This window comes from Acanthopagrus latus, chromosome 6 (genome assembly GCF_904848185.1).
Source record: "Acanthopagrus latus isolate v.2019 chromosome 6, fAcaLat1.1, whole genome shotgun sequence".
Lineage (NCBI taxonomy): Eukaryota > Metazoa > Chordata > Actinopteri > Spariformes > Sparidae > Acanthopagrus > Acanthopagrus latus.
This window is the reverse complement of record NC_051044.1, coordinates 26,585,296-26,604,357: the sequence shown is the minus strand read 5'-3', so window position 1 is coordinate 26,604,357 and position 19,062 is coordinate 26,585,296. Positions and strand designations below refer to the sequence as shown.

Here is a 19,062-nt window from a genome sequence, read left to right as displayed (position 1 = left end):
AGAATGTTGATATTTCTGGGTTTGTGACGGCTTTTCTGAATCTTTATTTTAAGTCACATATGGTATTCCTGCTTTAGTATTAACAAAAATAGGTCAACAGAGAGCAGGGAGTGTGCAGAGAAATGGCGTGATTAAGATTTTTGGCTGGATGCTTCAAGTCTGTCCCATCTTAATCAGATTACTGGTTTGACCTCTTGACCCTGTCACTTTGAGGACATGCTCAGTCACGTATGCTTTACATCTGGCATGTTACAACCTCACTGAGAAAAATCAAGGCAGTGTAGTGGACACAGGACAGCTCTCGAATCAGTTGAAAATATAGTGAGTGAAACTTTCAAGAGTCCTCTTTTGATACTCAACCTTGTTTTTCCACAGCCGAGCATACCTGAACACCACTTTGAATTTCTCCTTCAGCAGGCCAGGTCCATGTTGACCCCCTGGCTGACTCTCTGCCAGCTACTGCAGTGAAGTGATAGTTCAGTTGCATGTTGTGGCCTGTCTCATTGTCAAGGAAGATGGTTTGTCTCTAATGCGATAACACGTGAAGACAACCATGGCTCTCCTATCCAAATGAATCAGCACAGCCAGAGACCAATATTTTTCCGCTGGTGTTAACCGTTTGACATGAATATAGTGACTTCTGTTGCTAAAAGTCCCCACCCGCAGTTCTTCTTCCTATAATAAATAGTTGGGCCCAAAATAGCATCGAACATGACACTGATCTGCTGACCAAAGTCTGGATAGTTTGTGGGTGTGTGTGTGTGTGTGGGTGTGTGTGTGTGTGTGTGTGTGTGTGTGTGTGTGTGTGTGTGTGTGTGTGTGTGTGTGTGTGTGTGTGTGTGTGTGTGTGTGTGTGTGTGAGAGAGAGAGAGAGCAGGTAAAAGTGTAAACATGCCAGGTCATGTGTTTTTACTCTCCCAACAATAGCAAGTCATGTATTGTGTGTGAAATGAGTATGAAAACTGGGTTGTGTACTTGGGTTGGATTTACATTTTGCCTGATTTTACCCTTCAAAGTGAATCATTTGTTTACAATTTTAAGGCCTATAGTGGCACTTAAAACCACATAGACGCCTTATGATTCTGTTTGATTTACAGAGCAGAGTATGTTTTCTCAAATCCCAGTCGATTTAGAAATGTTAGTTGATAAAACATGCCACAAATGTTCTACTCCAGTGGAGAAACATGACAGACATTTGACACTTAGCACAATTCATCAGCTTGGGGGATCTACAGTTCATAGGGGATCCCGTCATACAGCAGCTTTGACTACAGTTGATTACTGTTAGTTAGATTTTTTTTTTTCACTTGTTTGGTGTGAAACACTCATTATTGGATAAATTGTGCATGGTGTATTGTATCTGCTGTCTCTGTGCAGTATAATGACCTGTGTTCACTTGCTCCAATACACTGCCCTGCAGCTCAGCCCATCCTGTACTGGTGCTCCAGGAACATGTCATTCTGGAGCAGCATCTCCTTCAACCTGGCTGTGCTCATGAACCTGCTCGTGGCCTTCTTCTACCCTCTGGAGGGTGTCCGTGGAGGTCAGTCACTGAAGTCTTCACCCTCATAAACGTTGTCTTTCCTTTAGCCTAGCAACACTTCGAAACAGCAGAGTGTTTACTGGAGCCCTGATTGTGACCCTGTGTTTAGGTGTATGCACACTGTGGTTAATACTATGGGTGCACTAATGCAGTGGAAGGAAATAGAAGTGAGTGGTACAAACATTAATGCCTGGAAGCATGGATTGTATGGCAAAAATGACCAAACAGGATATTGGGCCATAGCTTATTATTTAGGGTTAATTTTACACCTTCGCACATTTTGTCCAGACATGAACAATAATGTAGTTAAAGTATTCAACATGTATTGTGACCCAGTGGACCATTGAGTTTATGCCAATATGAATGAAAGTTCAGAAAGATTCACAAAGCAGTGAAAAGCTTTTTTTCTTATATTTGGAGAGGATGTGGAATGATGTTGACCCATTTTGAAAGTTTCCGAAACTAATAAACTGACGTGCACACACACTTTCCACAGTAATTGCCACGTGTGAAAATGAGTAGAGCTCCACCACTTTCTTTTGCTGTCACTTTCTGCTTAGTCCATGTCTGAAAATGACACAATAAACTTAGAAATAAGATTTGAGCGGAAAGGGGAACTCCTATTTCACACATTGTAAAGTGTGTTTACAAGTCCTGTGGAACACTACTGGCATAGGTGTAGTGCTGCCAGAGCGCATTGGAGTGCCACCCCACCACTTGTTTTTCCCTCCAAGTGAGCAAATAAAATGTTCTCAGTTTGCAAAATCTGGTCAAATAGCATATAGATTTTAAGCGCTTGATGATCCAATCATCACTAAAGTGTCTGTCATGCAAAAGAGACAAAAAAAAAAATGTAATCAGATGTTTTGGCTACCATTTAATCATGTGATCAGTTGTAATTGACTAATGTAAACATGCTACTGTAGGAACATGAGACCTTCCAAACTGGCCATAACATACTGTATCTAAGTGCGAGCACGTCGCATGTGGGTGCACGCGCCTTAGGTTCTCTTCGATACTTAAACAAACTGCACTACACCGCTGACTACTGCATAAGTGAAATATCTAGATATAAGTATAAAGTATTTTGTGGCTTTAAAAGGAGCTGTGAAAAATGTGTTACATTGCCTCAGTTGATGTCACACGAGTGACTCGAAGAATCAGAATGAAAAGTCCAGTGGGTGTGGAGAAAGAAGTGGGCTTACCAGATCTCTGTGGCTAACAACACTACTAACGTAACCCAACAGACTGTCTGAATTGTTTTGGTTTTAGGTAATGCAGGTTTTTGGCAAGGGAGAGGAAAGTGTGTAATTGACAATATATCTGTTACTTCTCCATTGTTGTTGGGTTTTTTTAAAGTACTTTTTAAACTATCCATTTTGAGCCTAATACTGTTACAGGAGCACATTGCTAAACTGACTGAGTTCTCACATAAGGACTTTTTGCTCTGCCGGCTAAAAAAACACCCCTGAAAGTCTGGGGTTTTAATTAACAACACAAACCTTTTCAATTTGGGAACTGAAAATGGAGAAAATGGAGAACATTTGCTTTCCTACTGCAGACATGATACATTGAATGCCATCTGATTTGAACAGCGCATTCACATCAGTTGTGGTCATGCATATATTTATAGAAGTTGGCATGTGATCTGACGCATATGCTAAGGTGCATTATTAGGGATAAGTGTGCACAGGACTTTAGAGAACACTTTGTGCTCTCGTGCCTGTGGTTTGGGTGTAGCCTCACACCTCCCTAACCAAAGTGAGTTTCACCACAAGTGGAGGTGTGATGAGAATGTAATCCTAGCTGAAGATTTGGATCTCAAACTGCAGCACTGTCACAAAAGACCAAGACAGATTTGTTTGTAATAAGCTTCTGACCTGTTTATTGATACTGTAGCTTTCCTGAGCTTGACAGGTGACTTAACAAGTATCAGATTTCCAGCTTCATTCTCACGCTGCTCTTAGTTTGAGTAGTCTTATCTATATGCATCACTTCTAGTAATTAGATTGTGTCTGTGTGAGTACAGGCTTACGTAAAGACTGTGGTCTCCTCATAGGGCCACAATCTCTAGCAGGAAACATAATACCACGCTACTGCCTGTTGGGTTTGAGATTTCATTGAAAGTGACTCCTACCTGATAAAAGGCAGATACCCAAAATGAAGAGTTGAAAGAAAGAAACAAATCACACATTTTACTTCAATCCACAACATTACATCCTAAACAAAAACTGCTTGTCAAAGATTCACACTTAAACTTCCTTTATGAATGCAAGTTTTTAAGCCTATTGTGTAGGTACAGGATTGGCTGGTGGCAAAATTATGATTGGAAAAGCTCTGTTAAAATCAGCTTTGCATTCGATAATAACTCAGTGCCTGAAAACCAAACATAGTGGCCAAACTCCATCATACAAAGTGATTCAGACCAAAATGAATGGATTTAGTATTATTTTTATTCCAAAACACAGTATTTTCTTAAGTTCCACTCAACATACAGACATCTTGAGTTAACAAATTCTGTAAAAACGTGTAAGTCATAAACACCTTTTTTCCATAATGATGTGTATGCAGCATCAGACCACATCATGATTTCACTGAAAATCTCCCTCTGAGAACACATACGGGAACTCAAGTCTATAAAAACTTCATCGGCTCTCAATGAGACATCAATTTCAAACAAACAAAGAAAACATAGATATCAATAATTTGCCAACCCTGAAGCATTTCGGATGTCAATGTGATCTCAAATATATTTCGGTGAATATGTATAAAGAACAATCCTCCAACACTGAGTGTAGACAGTAGAAAATGAACAGAGTTCTTGGGATAAGATGAACAGTTTTATCAGAAATTCCAAAACAACAGTGTTGCTTTGTGGGATCTACATTTTTGACCCTGTTCCCCACACCACATTAACCCCTGGTCAGTCTAGTTCTGTCATGTGGTCTGTATGTAAAGATTCAGGGTTGGGAAAATGTGGTCCGGTGTCGGGTCACAAGGTGCGACAGACTGCTAAAGAGATAGACATATCCCTTTGAATGAAGTCATGTCAGAGGTAATGAAACCCATGGGGTATTGCTGCTGTTGATAGCAACATTGAGAGATTGTATCATTAAAAGTTCAACGAAGTGAACTGAAATAATTTAATTCATGATTTGGTTAAAAAGCACTGACACCTCTGCTTTATGAAAGTATCTTGCACCCTCTGTTATATCGACTTCTATATAATCAATAGTTCAATAACATCCAGTTAGAGATTAATGCAAATAAAGAAATTTGGAACATAAATTGTGGCATTGATGAAGGGGGTACTTGAATTCATCAGACTAGGCTGTAGGGAACCACAGGTCTAAGTGATCCCAATTCCTGTAACACAGGAGGTTTTCCACAAATCATAAGAATGAGCCAAAGACCTGAGCATTATTTTAAGTACAGTTTCAGTTTTTGTTTGTTTTGCTGTCTCTTATTCCTTTCATTTTTTTCCTCGCTTCTCCTTGAGGCCAGTATTTGTGGGGATGTGAAAAGCCGCAGCAACTGAGGCCTGCATTGTTCCAGTGCAGAGTAACAGAGAGAAGACACACATTGTGATTCGCATAAACTTTCAATTGTTCTGTCTGGGGTCAAACGGCGAGGTCCCTTTTGTTTGAACTTCCTCACAGCACTATAGAAGAGACAAAAAAAGAGGCTGTTAGCTTAGCTCTAGAAACTCCATGTGGTTTCCAGTGTCAGAGGTCTTCTGAGAGCTTAACGGTCATTCCAGGACATGCCAATGATGGCCACTTGTCAAGCAATTTTTTTTTTTTTAAATCCCAGCCACTCTTAAACTGCAATGGGGAATATGTTATGTTGACATGAATGCACACACACTGTCTCCTGGATTGATTTGACCTGAGAGGTCTCTTGTTAACATTCAAGCCCAAGTGCTGGCCAGTTTGAGCACCCTGTGTGGGTTAATGCTGGGGCTAAAGTCAGGTGGGTGTTAGTTTTAGAGCCTCAAACCAGCCAATAATCAAATAAATGTTTCCCATCTGTAAAGTAAAATCTACATTCCTACCATGTAGCATACATTAGGCTGTGTGTACACTTTCCTGTCTGAATGTATGTGTTACAGTATGAAGGTCAGTTTATCTTCTAATAGCTGCAGAGTAAGCAAGTAAGAGAGATGAATGGTCTGAAGCTGTAGGTGTGTGTGACGTATAAGCTGCTGTGTCTGGGTTGGCTGCCAAGTCAAAGCGCCTAGGCGACCAGTTACGATGCAGTACCTTGGACCATCTCTAATGAATTTAGCTGGAGCCAAGTGTATTTTTAGCCAACTGGGGGGTTATGTAACGAGTACCTGTCATGTGATCTATAGGTGGAGAGGCGAGAAGAAGGAGGCCTCAGAAGAGAGGGCATCGATGTTTAGAATGGTGTTGTTGGTGCGTCAGTGAACAAAAAACCAGGCTGAGGAATTTGATTAACATTAACAATATGATGCAGTCTCTCTACTACACGTTGGTCAGGAGTTGGCACTGAGTGAGCGCCTGGTGTGCACATGATAATGCTTTGCTGACCTACAATGCTTGATGTAGAATACATAACTGTTGTGTAAAAACCAACACACACACACACACACAGGCAGATAGCTCTGTTTATACAATGCCAAAACTACTGGTCCATGTCTTGAATGAAACCACTGGGATATCTTTTGCTGTAAGAACTTACTTCATGAGTGGAAATGCTCACAACTCTTCTTAATGTGACCTTCATCCTCAGGTACCCTGGAGCCCCATCTGTCTGCCCTGCTGTGGATGGCCATGCTGGTTTCTCTGGCTATTGTCATCGTCTTGCCTCAGCCTCACGGCATCCGGGCACTCATTGCTTCCACTATACTGCGTCTGATCTTCTCAGTAGGCCTGGAGCCCACATTGCTCCTGCTGGGAGGGTTCAATGTAAGTGGGCACTCAAAAAGTCTGTGAGCAGATTTAGATGTCAGATTTAGATTTGCTTTGTTGCCCAGGAGATGTTTGAATGGAGTTTGCCTTGACAAAAGGTGCAGTCACATGCCAAACACTGACTAAACATTAGACATTAACCTGTTTACTAAATGGTACAGGACTAACGGTGTAGTGCAAAATCGAGCCTTCAGACAGATTTCAGATTGAAGTGGACATGTGTACTTACTCAGTTTAACAGTTGAGGTAGCATTACAACTGCTGATAGATATGTCACTCATAGCTGTTAGATGTTGACACATGAGCCAGGCAGATTCAGCAACCACATCCACTTTATTTTCAACAGTCTGAGCATCAAGAATTTGAAAATCTTACCTAAAGGTACTTATAGTGCTATGTAAGCCTTTCCCTTTCAGCTTGAACATTGTGTGCACTATCATGACATGGCTGCTGTCTCTACATGTGTCTCTGGTGTCCATCGTTGTGTAGTTATGTAATAAGGTCATCTTCCTGATGAGCTTCGTTGGGAACCGGGGAACCTTCACACGTGGCTACAAAGCCATGATCACGGATGTGGAGTTCCTGTACCACCTGCTCTACCTGATTATCTGCAGTCTGGGGGTTTTCTATCATGTCTTCTTTTACAGCCTGCTGGTATGTGAGCACACACAAAACATTAAATCTGAACCATACATGGCACAGACTGTAACCCAGCAGCAGAAAATGAGACAAAAGTGGGATTTAGGTGCCATTTGGTTGGTCATTTAGTTCACATATCCTCCATCAAAATCATTTAACCAAGGAGATTTAAATAAAGGCAAAGATCCCAATAAAAGAAGTGTTCATTGTCCACTGCAGCCTGTATTAGTCCATATCTTTACATTAAGAGACAGTGTTCTCTTTTTCTTGAACATTTCCCACACACACCTCTGACTCCTTCCTCTTCCTACAGCTCTTTGATCTGGTTTACCGAGAAGAGACCCTGCTGAACGTAATAAAGAGCGTGACCCGAAATGGACGCTCCATTGTTCTGACAGCCGTGTTGGCTCTTATCCTTGTCTACCTCTTCTCCATTGTGGGCTATATCTTCTTCAAAGACGATTTCATCTTGGCTGTCGACAGGATACCTAACAAAACACTAGGTACGTCGAAATACAGCATTTTTGTCTTTCTCTTCAGGGACGAACATAAATTACCCACCCTCCCTGTAGTAGACAGTTAAGAGACTGAGACATGGTGCTTCTCCAGCACAAACACACACATAAACTGGGTGTCTGTGAGAGAGTTGCCTGTAACATCAACAATAATCTGTGTGTATGAAGGACGAAGGATAAATACAAATCATACAGTTGCATAATGTCTTGTGTCCCTGACTGAACAGAGCATGGAGCCAGTATGGTGGGAGAGTTCTTCTCAGGTACAGTGTGCCAGAAGGAGAATGGGGAGAATTGTTCAACAGAGGCTGTGATGGATGGTAGGTTGGCAAAAGAGTGTTTGTGTGTGTGCGTGTGTGTGTGTGTGTGTGTGTGTGTGTGTGTGTGTGTGTGTGTGTTACAGGGGAGGTGGGCAATGGGGTCGAAGGGTTCTTTCAAGTTTGAATCCACGTGTTTGTTGCTGCATGTCTCTCAAGAGATTCCTAAGTGTTTGTGTGTGACTGTGTGCTTACGTTTGTCTGATTGTGTGAGTTCAAGCTTGTATGTGAAGGTCTTTATGTCTTTGTGGTCGTCTGACACAGCCAGGAGAGATTCGTCCCACTGAGCTGTAAATCTCGGCAGCCGGGTGGTCATGGGATTAAATCTGGTTGGGCCAACTGGAGGCTTTTAGGAAACAGGTCGAAACACCAAGGGGTTTAGACCTGTTGTGCATCTCAGGGTTAGGCCTAAGACCTCATGTAGAGGCCCAATGGGTGAGAGGTCAGGGATTAATTACCATCAGGTACAAGCAGGTCGATGGGTCCACTCAGGGTTGATGCAGAGAACTTCTCACCACAAAAACAATGAGTTCTTGCAAACCGACTGACCTTGATGGGAAAAGCCTCCAATCAAAGATGAACTCGTCCACCACCTTGAAATTGATCAGCCAACCGTGTTGAATCCTCAAACTGCCTGGGGCCTGACCTTGTCTAGGCTTCCCTATCCATCACCTCAAGGCTGACTAATGATCATAGTCTGGTGACTTGTTCTTGTGTGAATAGATGCCCTCATAGACCCCTGATGATTCAATAAACCAATTCCGAGTATGAAAGAGGGTATGAAATGAAGGTTCAAATGCGTCTGTTGTATATTGGATCTAAGGTTTCTATTTTTAGTGGTGCCTTAAGGCCTCATTGACTGGTGACAGCACTACAGCTGACAGCAAACAAAGTTTGATTCGGCCTGTACAAAAAGGTGACTAACATTATCGATGTGTCTCTGCAGCGTCCCACGCCGTCCAGCCGTCAGCGGTGGTGATCGAGGACAAGGAACGGGCATGTGACTCCTTGCTCATGTGCATTGTCACAGTATTGAGTCACGGCCTCAGGAGTGGAGGAGGGGTTGGGGACGTCCTGCGAAAGCCATCCAAAGAGGTACCGAGCACAAGGAAGAAAAATCACAGCTTGAGTGTCAAAAGTTGTATCATTTGATTTTTTTCTTTCCCCTTTTGGCTACAGTCTATTTGATTATAGTAAATTTGGACATCTTACCACTCTGCTAACCAAATGCAGTAGACATCCAATAGGCTTGCACAATCCCTTATCACGCACACAGATTCAATTAAGTTGAATTAAATTAAAGTAGATGGAGAACACTGATAAGAGATGAAGGGGGCATTGAAGTTTTAATGAGGCCACAATCTTATTTAATTTAAAAAAAAAAAAAGAAGAAGAAGAAGTACAGAATAGATTTGACCCAAAAAGCAAAAAATAGAATGTTTGGCTACTCTGATGTCAGAAGGATCAGATGGCTTGTAAGAAGTGGCTACTGCTTGAGAAAAGATCTTCTCTGCTGTTCGATCATCGAGGCTACATATGGAGGACTTTAATAACTGTGAACATGCCTGAAAAAATAATTAATGGTACTTATATAGAATGAAGACAAGCTTGAGCGCTGCCGCAACATCTGTCAGCTCAGCAGCTTGACCCATAGAATAAGAGCATGACTCGTCTGTACTTGATGTATATAAACCTCAGTTAGCCTTACTATCATATGAGTTCTCTGTACTGTTGTCAGTTGTGTCAGCATGTGTTCGATACAAACTTTCTTTGTACAACTGAATAGTGGAGGACACTATGAGTCACTCTAATGTGTTAAATCACTGACAGCAGTGCAATTAGATATAAATGGACTTTACAATTATACAAACATGGCTTTCCCCTTCTTAGTTTTCAGTAAAACTTCTGATATATTTGTGCAGTTACCGCAATTAACCTAACAGATCACTAATTAAATATGTGGAGAAATGATTCTAAGTAAAAAATCTGGAATACACATTACTAAAGAAAAAACTGTTATAATAGGACCTTAAGGTGTAATTAGTGGCTGTCCCTCAGCCTCAAAATCTGTCTTTAAGTTGAGTCATTCCATGGCAAAGCGCCCAAAATTTTTATGTAAAACCCTAAGTTTTCATGAAAAGCCATGACATTAACTGGGAGACCCTGGGTGAGTTGATATGAAATGACCCTATGTAGTTTGACATCATTCTGAATTTGGTCCAAAAGCAACCTCATTGGCATATCTGCACATTAATAAACATTTTGTTTGTTGTATAGAAGTGATTATCAGTCAGATCTTACATTTGCACTATATGGATGATCAAAATTTGTATGCCAAGATTTGTGAGTAAGTGAGTTATAGTAAAATATGGCCCGTATTCCCAGTGTGACAGCAGCTGACTTGTCCTCACAAGTTTTCTCCTGTTTGGCCTCAACAGGAGCCCCTTTTTGCAGCCAGGGTGATTTACGACCTGCTCTTCTTCTTCATGGTCATCATTATCGTCCTCAACCTCATCTTTGGTGTCATCATTGATACATTTGCTGACCTGAGGAGTGAGAAGCAGAAAAAAGAGGAAATATTGAAGACAACATGTTTTATTTGTGGTAAGGAAATAAATGAAGATGCATTTTTACCGTTGCCGATGTTGTACTCCCTTTGTTTTTACCATTAAAGCCATTCTGCCCTCTCAGCAGTAAAAGATGTGACTCATGACCTTTGACACATCTTTTCCTGTCTTATTCCAATCATAGCTGTATAGTAGTCGTACTCCCTTCTTAGAACTGTATAAAGCGGAAATGCTTCACAGTGCATTTGAGAAGAAGCTGCAATCGATACTTGACGCACTGCTGTGTAGTCTTAGTTGTGCTGTACGATAGACAGCACACAGCAGGTGTGAATGCCAAGGCTTGCAGATGATGAAATTTAAGAGAAATCTAATGAGTGGTCTGCTCTGAGGCGTCTCTTATATGCGTCTGCTGTGCTGCAGCTTCGCATGAGGCCTCTGTGCAACATGGGGGCTGTTTTTCTAGGTAGCATAAACAACAAAACGCCTCCTCTTCCCAGAATGAATGGTTAGTCATGGCAGGTGCTGCTGTGGAGGAGGAGTGTTTCTTCCTGTTGTCATATTTGTCTTGACCATGTTAGACTGTACACTCACTCAGACGCTGGCCTCACCCATCACTCATCCGTCACTTATTGGTGTTACATCAGAACAATTGTTGGTCAGTCATGGTCATTATACTTCTTTATGTGCTAAGGGGTTTTCCTCTTTTGCAAATGCAAAGCAAGAATACATATCTGACAAACGATCCATAAACATTTATAGCAATTCTCACCACTGACGTTTTGTCTGCCCATTCCCTTGTGACACCATTTCCTCTTGTTTTTACACTCATCCTCATTTTGGTCACAAGAATGGTGATGTCATGTTTCCAGGACAGTTAATTTCTTAACTCATCTAAAGAAAGTAGTGCACTGTGTTGATTTGGTGTGTGTGCTATTGACTGTGCGTACATACTTCAGCATGTCTGGCTGTGTCCTTTCATTTTTTCTAGGTTTGGAGAGAGACAAGTTTGACAATAAGACAGTTACTTTCGAAGAACACATCAAAGTGGAGCACAACATGTGGCACTACTTGTTCTTCATCGTCCTGGTGAAAGTCAAGGATTCGACAGAGTACACTGGCCCGGAGAGCTACGTGGCCGAAATGATCAGGGTAAGGATACAGTCATGCACAAGCATTTAGCTTCTTAGCTAAGTCGTACACAACAGGGCCAATTATAGGTTAATTGAGAAAGTTATGTTTGAAATAAATACGATATGCTCCCTGTAAACAAATCATCAATTCTACGAACTCCTCTCATTTCAAAATGCAGCTCTGCCCCACCTTATTTGTCACTGCAGTCAACAATACAAGTGCAGTACAAGTACAAGTGCAAATCAGGTTCATATAGTTTTGGACACAGTTGATCACTGCAGCTTTGTTGTTTGCCTCGAGAATGGTGAGCATTTTCTTTCTTGGCTATTTTTAATTTTTCACCTCATCTGTCCCACATTACAGGGACTGCATTATGTAATCCCTGCCTTCATGACCTTGAATTCTTCCAAAGTATTATCACATCAGTCAGCTTTTTGAATAGAGCATTAACTTTCAGACAGAGTCTGCCACTGACATAAAATGTGTTAATCCCCTGAAGCAGCCATGCCTTGTTAAACACACACGCACATGCACACACACACTCAAATACACTCACACAGGTTTCACCCTGTGTATCACCTCATGATAGGCACGTAGACAGCCAGAACGTCACCTCAAGATTTTTGGTTAAGGATATCTCCTTTTAAACATTTTGAGAAGTGAATGCAAAGTATTTAGAGTAATTTGTTGTCTTGTGTTTGATATTTCTATTCTACAGTGACAGATTTGATTTGTACTATACTTGCAGAAGTTTTCTTTACTTTCTTATTTTTTCATGTTAAGACTGTGCATCTAAAACTAGTACAAAAATAACTAAACTAAATAAAAAACAAAAAGAAATTATTTTCCACCGCTACAAAAACAAAACAAGAACACTTCAGATACACACAAGAGCTTCCAATCTGCCTCTTGTGTCACAACTGATTCAACCAGACAAACTCTGTGGAAATTTTTCATTAGAAGACAAAAAACAGAAAAACGCTTGATTGTTGTGATTGTTGCATCATACTCTTTGGCTGTGAGCAATTAGAAAACATTTTAACTGCCAAAGGAAAGCCCCTTTTTCTGAAGTGGTTGCCTCCCTGACGCACTTGTGCTGCCGGCAGTTTCTGACACAGTTTCTCTTCAGACGTCGTTTACCCCACTCTGCTACTTTTTGCCTGGATCTGCTACAATCGGTCTTGTGAGGAACCACCTGATTCAGGATTAACCCCCATCCTTGCTCCCATTGACCTTGCACCCTGCTGAGCCAAAATGGGTTTGTCATGGGTGCAGGTTGAAGGGGCAAGCTGAGCTGAGAGGCTCAGCACACATGGTGTGAAAGACCCCGATGACCCATCAGCTGACCCAGTCATCCTTAACATTATCTTTTAGCTTCACATGCAAGTGTTTGATGCGGGGCTCCATGTCTTGTTATCTTAGTTGTCGACGAAGACTGCAATGTTCGCAGAGCTTCTCTCAGACAAGACATTTCTTACATCATTCATCGATATAATGTTACATCCTTCAGTTGAGTAAGGATGCATGCAAGAAATACTTTTTTAACTAGTACCATTTATTATTTTTAGTTTTATTTTTGTTTATTATTTTTATTTATTTATTTATTTATTTATTTTCTCTATTATTATAATTTTTAGTTATAGTAGAGATACAGGCAGGAAATATAAGAGAGAGGACATTCATGCAATAGTAATCCTTTTTTCATTTAACAAAAAACAGTTTACAATGTGTAAATGATTGAAATTATGCTTCATTCAGAATACAAACTTAGCAAGCATTTACAATGTTCTCTTTACCACGAAAGTGTACAGTAGCATTTGTAGTGGAAAAGGAAAAATCAGAATATAGTATGTCTCTGCGTTTTCTGTCCATCATAAGGAAAAAGCTCAATATACCTATATCTTGCTGTGTCAAGACACATTTTTCAGACACATTTATGATCTCTTTAAGCGTTGGCATTTGAGACTAAATTTGTACTTTTTTTGTAAGCAGATTTGTTTCCTATACTGAGGCGGTTATGTTTTTACCTGTTTGCATTTGTTGGTTGGTTGGTTTGTCAGCAGGTTTACAAGGAAAATACTTAACGATTTCCTCAAAACGTGATTAGAGGATTGGTCTCAGCCCAGAATATACCACATTAACTTGCACTGTGTCCAGATAAAGGGTCGGATCCAGGGATTTTTGTTTATTTCTCCATTATGGGCTGATGAGCTTTGGCGGAGACATGCACTCGATATCTCGATATAAAGTACAAGTACCTCAAAATGGTACTTAAGTACAGTCCTTAAGTATTTCCAATTTCTGCTACTTAATACTTCCACTCCAATACATCTTGGAGGCAGATTACTTTTATTATATTTATTTGATAACTTAAGTTTCTAGTTACTTTGCTGATTACATGCTGCTTTGTCTCCAAATCAGAATGTTTTTAAATGAATTTATTTGGTCAGCATGGTCATCACATAAATAAAATAATGATTCAAAGAAATTGTGAATTTCTAGTAACTGAGCCGTTGGACAATGTATTCAAACATGTAAATGTATGTGTCATTTGTTTTTACTTGTACTTTTGATAATTAAATACAGTTAATGTTGGATCAAATCAATATTTTATTTATCATCTTTTTTTTTCATACTATGTATGATTTTTGTACTTTATAACCCTGTTAACATGTTATTTGACTCAGACTAACTGTAGCATAGCGCTGAGGAGTGATTACTGTAAAGGTCACAATGCATTATAAATGAAGAAATCAAACAAAAACTGCTAAATATATCAGATTAATTACCCCTAGTAGAACCAGATAGTGTAATATAAGGTATTGGTTATAAACCTCTGTATCCATGTTACTTCCTGCTATATTTTATGCAGTTGATTACAGATCTGTCCCACAGTATTTACCCATGATTTGCATCAGAAACATGACTTGTAAGACCAATTTCTTCAATCTGTTGTGCCTCTCTCCCACTGTGTTTCGATTTATTTGATGCTGTACTAATGTGGAAGAAGTAACAGGACAGAAGGGGGTGTGTAGAAGTCTGACTACTCTGACAATGACTGGGACTGACGTCAATGAAGTGAGTGAAGTGTCACATCTAAGGTGTAAAACCATGATGCTACACTCAGTCATTGGCCTCATTCTGACTTCGCTCAACACTGTAGGATGCCCAAGCTGATTTGAAACATCCAAAAGCAATAAACATTCTCACCAGTTTTTATCTTAGCATAGCAAAACACACTCAGAGCATAGCCGTGGATGCGATTATTTTTTGGCGTTCATTTGCATAATTGTTGACAGAGTGGGCTGTCAGCTCTTCAGGTGGCTTGTGGCATGACTGTGACGTTTTCTGTTGCTGTTTTAACCACACAGCATCCTGTTTCTCTGTCATGGCCTTGCGGTTTTAATAATGAAAAATGCACTTCCGTCATTTCCATTGAACGGGCGTGATGTAGAGTTTAAATTCGTGGCTGCACTTCTCAGTTTACTGGAAGTGCTTTCATTTGTAAACACAGAATGGAAAGAGGGGCAGGCGGTGTGTGAAGTCGCCAAACAAACACACTTGTGTCTTCGGCTGGCAGGGAGAATTCATTATGCGGACACACCTCAGTCATGTTGAGTTCATATTTATTTTTGACAGCATATGAGCAGAGCTGAGTGTGAGTGTGGGAAACATTGGTGTCAGAAAAAAATATGTGTGTGTAGGGTAGGAGAGGGGCAGGTTAACTAGGTAAACACAGCCTCTGTCTTTTTGCATTCAGGAAGTGGAGCTTGCTCACAGCCGTCGTCTCTTTCAGAATGAGTGTGTGCTCATTATCTTAGTGTTGCGTGATTCCCCTTTGGGCTACCGTCTGACCCAGGCATGGTTTGTGGTTCACATGGACACCTCACTCGCCCCTATGTCTCCAAATCAACCGCTGAAACCAGGGGACTTTTCCAGAACAGTTCTTTGACGCTGCCCTGTTTCAAACTAGTAACCTCAGTGGCTACGCAGCATCCTCCCTTTTCATTCATGCAGAGTTAGAACTGATGGCTCTTCTGGTTGGGGGTACATGACATTGACATGGCTGTGTAGGCAGTAAAGGATAAACGTAAATGCCTTACCTTGACCTAAGCTCACTTGTAATCAGGTTCAGCCAGAGCACAATAACAATGGCATGTGGTGGTCAAGTGTCAGAGGAGACAGAAGTGTGAAAGAATGTAGCCAACTGCGCCGTTGGAACGCAACAACCCCTGAGGTGGCAGCTGGGTTTCACGTCTCTGCCATTTTTGCATATGTGTACAAGTAAAGTGCATAAAAATTACCAAATAACAACAGATCATAATAAATAACACCCACCAGTTTGATTTTCCATTATCTAAAAAAGGTATGCTCCTTCTTTTCATTTAAGTTGTAAAGATTCAGAACTGGCTCATTTGGACACCTGCGATAATTGGTGCCATCAGTGTGGTTTAATATCACAGGTCCAATTAAGAATTATGCAAACACTTTTTAGAGTTTTTTAATTGGAACAGATATACAAAAAAAATCACACTCAACATCTGTGATGAATTTGTTAAACTCCTTAAAAACAAGTTGACTGCTTGTCATGTAAAGGAGCCATATAGAGAAGACTGTTTTATACGGCTCTGTTACAGCATGTGTATGCATTGCTTCTTGTGAATCCCTCCGATGTGCGGGGGCATTATTGTATCAAGATCAAGATCCATATCTTAACTGATGGACTTTGCTGAAAAATATGCAGTGACAAATACGGCTGCAATGATTAATTGAAAAATGTAATAATTTGCCAGCTGTTGATAGTTTCAGTCCTTTTTAAAAAAAAAATCGGCAGATATTTGTTGGATCCAGCCTCTTAAATGTAAGGATATGCTGCATTTCTTTGTCATTTATGATGGTAAATGAAGACTATTGGATGCGATGTGAAAACATCACTTTGAGCAATTTTCCCTTCTTTTCTTTTATAGACAGAAACATAATCTATTAATCATGAAAGTGGCAGATTAATTGATAATGGTTAGTTTTAGCTCTAGTTATCAAAAAGCGGGCGACTATGACCAGCGGAATTGTTTGTTTGTTCTCTGCATTATTTTATCATATACAAAACACATAATGATTAACCAACCGCTAATGAAATCTCTTCCCTCCCACACCTCCCAATATGTTCAACTGCCATATTGTTCTTATCAGATATTGCTAGCACAACATTTCACACCATCAGCCACATTTAAACTGCAATTGTGCCCAGTGTATGACAAACTTCAACGCTTCAAACTTCGGTGTATTAACTGAATTTGCAACGTCCATCCATCCAGTGTCTGTAGCCGCTTTATCCCTTTTATTGGGTCGCGGGGGTTTTTGCTGGAGCCAATCCCAGCTGACTCTGGGAGAGGGCAGGGTACACCCTGGAAAAGTCGCCAGCTCATCGCAGGGCCCTTCACTGATGGCAGAGGCCACCATGCAAGTTGCCAACTGCACATCAGGAGCAATTTGGGGTTCAGCATCTTGCTCAAGGACACTTCGACATGCAGCTCAGCTCAGCCCAGCCTGGGGGAGCTGGGATTTGAACCAGCGACCCTCCGATCATTAGCCGACCTGCTCCAGCTGAGCTACAGCTGCCCCGACTTTGCAACAATTACTTAAAAATATTGGGAGAGCCGATAAAATCAATACATTTAACCGTGATGTTTCATGGTTGTGGCTGACACCTGTAGGAGTACAAATGACAAAGACTTCATTCATGCCCAGAGATACTGTAAATTTAAAGATACAAACCTTTCACACACACACATACACACAGCACACACACAACTGCATCTAAATCAGCTCCTCAACTCCAGCTACTGTAACTAGTGTACTTGACTTCAGCATTTGGTGAAATTGCCTACAACAGCTCTCATCTGCGGCTCATAGGAGCTTTCAAGAGCTGTGTGTTTATCTCAGCGCTGCATGTGAGGGGAAGTCAAACTTTGCCAGTTTTGGTGTGTATATGGAAAGACTAGATCTGAGGGAAACGAATCACCGATATGTGAACTGCGTGTCCCGGGTGATTTCAAGAATGCTCTCATATCCCATGTGATTGTAATATGGAAAGTCCCTGATGATTAACTTGATTCCGCTTTAAGAGTAGGCCTCAAATCACTGCACATAAACTGTGGTGTAATGTGTGAAACATTTTCAACTGCACTGAAAGAAAAAAAATAAAAAATAAGACCAGCTTCTTTGAGGAAATAAATTCAGCGAACAATAACCACTTCTTAGAAAACTGCAGCAGAAAGTCCCATCAATAATCCGATACATCAGTTTCATTATGTGTTGATGTGCAGGCCATAACTGTTCAGACCTCTGTTTACTAGGACCACAACTTGGACTGGTTCCCACGGATGCGGGCCATGTCCTTGGTCAGCAGCGACGCAGACGGGGAGCAGAACGAGATCAGAAACCTGCAGGAGAAGCTGGAGTCCACCATGAAGCTGGTGTCCAACCTGTCAGGGCAGCTGACAGAGCTCAAAGAACAGGTTTGTTACAAATAATGTGAGGCACTGACAGACAGGAAGGAAGACATCATGGGGAAAACATGAAGAGTGAGACACGCGTTTTTCTTAAGATGTGAAGAGATGACATTGTTCAAAGTTTGTTTGCCCTTTAGACGCAGAGCTCACTAAATGCAAAAGGTGATGAGTCATAGTTCACAACACGGCGCATGAGGCTCACAACTTGATTTTGTTTGCATCGTTGAGCAGCGATCCGTCTGGATTAAATTATTGACCTGTTTACTAAGATTGGACTTTTTATTTCTTATTTATTTACTGACAAAGCCTTTCTCGACAATTAGAAAGGCACAGAATTCTCCTGAAAGAAGTGTTTTTCATTAGACAAACTGGCAAGAAATTGCGAATAGTCTGTTTTTGCAATAAATTCCACGTAGACTTAACCACTTCTAAGTTGTGTAAGAATACATTCTGCTGATATTGCGTATCAAGGAAAATAATTGCACAATTGCTGCAATCGACTGTTTCTAGTAAACAGAATTGTAAAAAAAATGTCTTTACCCTTGAAATGAGAACTATCTGTGAGGAAGTGAATGTTACCGAGACATTTTGACCCAGACAGGGGGAAATGATTATTTTGCTGGCAAAAGCTTTGAAGGGCACAGTGTCACATTTCAGTCAGAGTCAACATTTGTAACAAAAAAAACAAAAAAAACTGTTTAAGTGTCAGTTGACAAAGTTAAATTCTCATTGTTTTCAGGGAGATATTCTTTCATAATAGAGCACAAACAGGAAAGCTGTGGCACAACCGTTCTCTGTTTTGTGTCATTCCAAAGAAAATTGCCTTAATTAGGAAATTATAGTGTAAGATAAAGACAGCATTCAGCTCCCTACTGAGTCTGAACTGTCCACTTGAAGTGCTTGA

The 19,062-nt window shown here is 40.7% G+C and overlaps 1 protein-coding gene across 11 annotated transcripts in view; it reads left to right on the top strand.

Moving 5' to 3' along the window:
* The window catches only part of itpr1b (inositol 1,4,5-trisphosphate receptor, type 1b), an 87,119-nt gene that overhangs the window by 66,242 nt on the left and 1,815 nt on the right, over positions 1–19,062 (top strand). For all 11 annotated transcript variants that reach the window (XM_037101276.1, XM_037101275.1, XM_037101274.1 and 8 more), the window contains 9 exons: positions 1,421–1,543; positions 6,299–6,474; positions 6,967–7,131; positions 7,430–7,619; positions 7,859–7,951; positions 8,895–9,043; positions 10,387–10,552; positions 11,504–11,664; positions 18,003–18,164. In XM_037101276.1, coding sequence (XP_036957171.1) covers positions 1,421–1,543; positions 6,299–6,474; positions 6,967–7,131; positions 7,430–7,619; positions 7,859–7,951; positions 8,895–9,043; positions 10,387–10,552; positions 11,504–11,664; positions 18,003–18,164 — 1,385 coding nt within the window. The remainder of the gene's footprint in view (positions 1–1,420; positions 1,544–6,298; positions 6,475–6,966; positions 7,132–7,429; positions 7,620–7,858; positions 7,952–8,894; positions 9,044–10,386; positions 10,553–11,503; positions 11,665–18,002; positions 18,165–19,062) is intronic.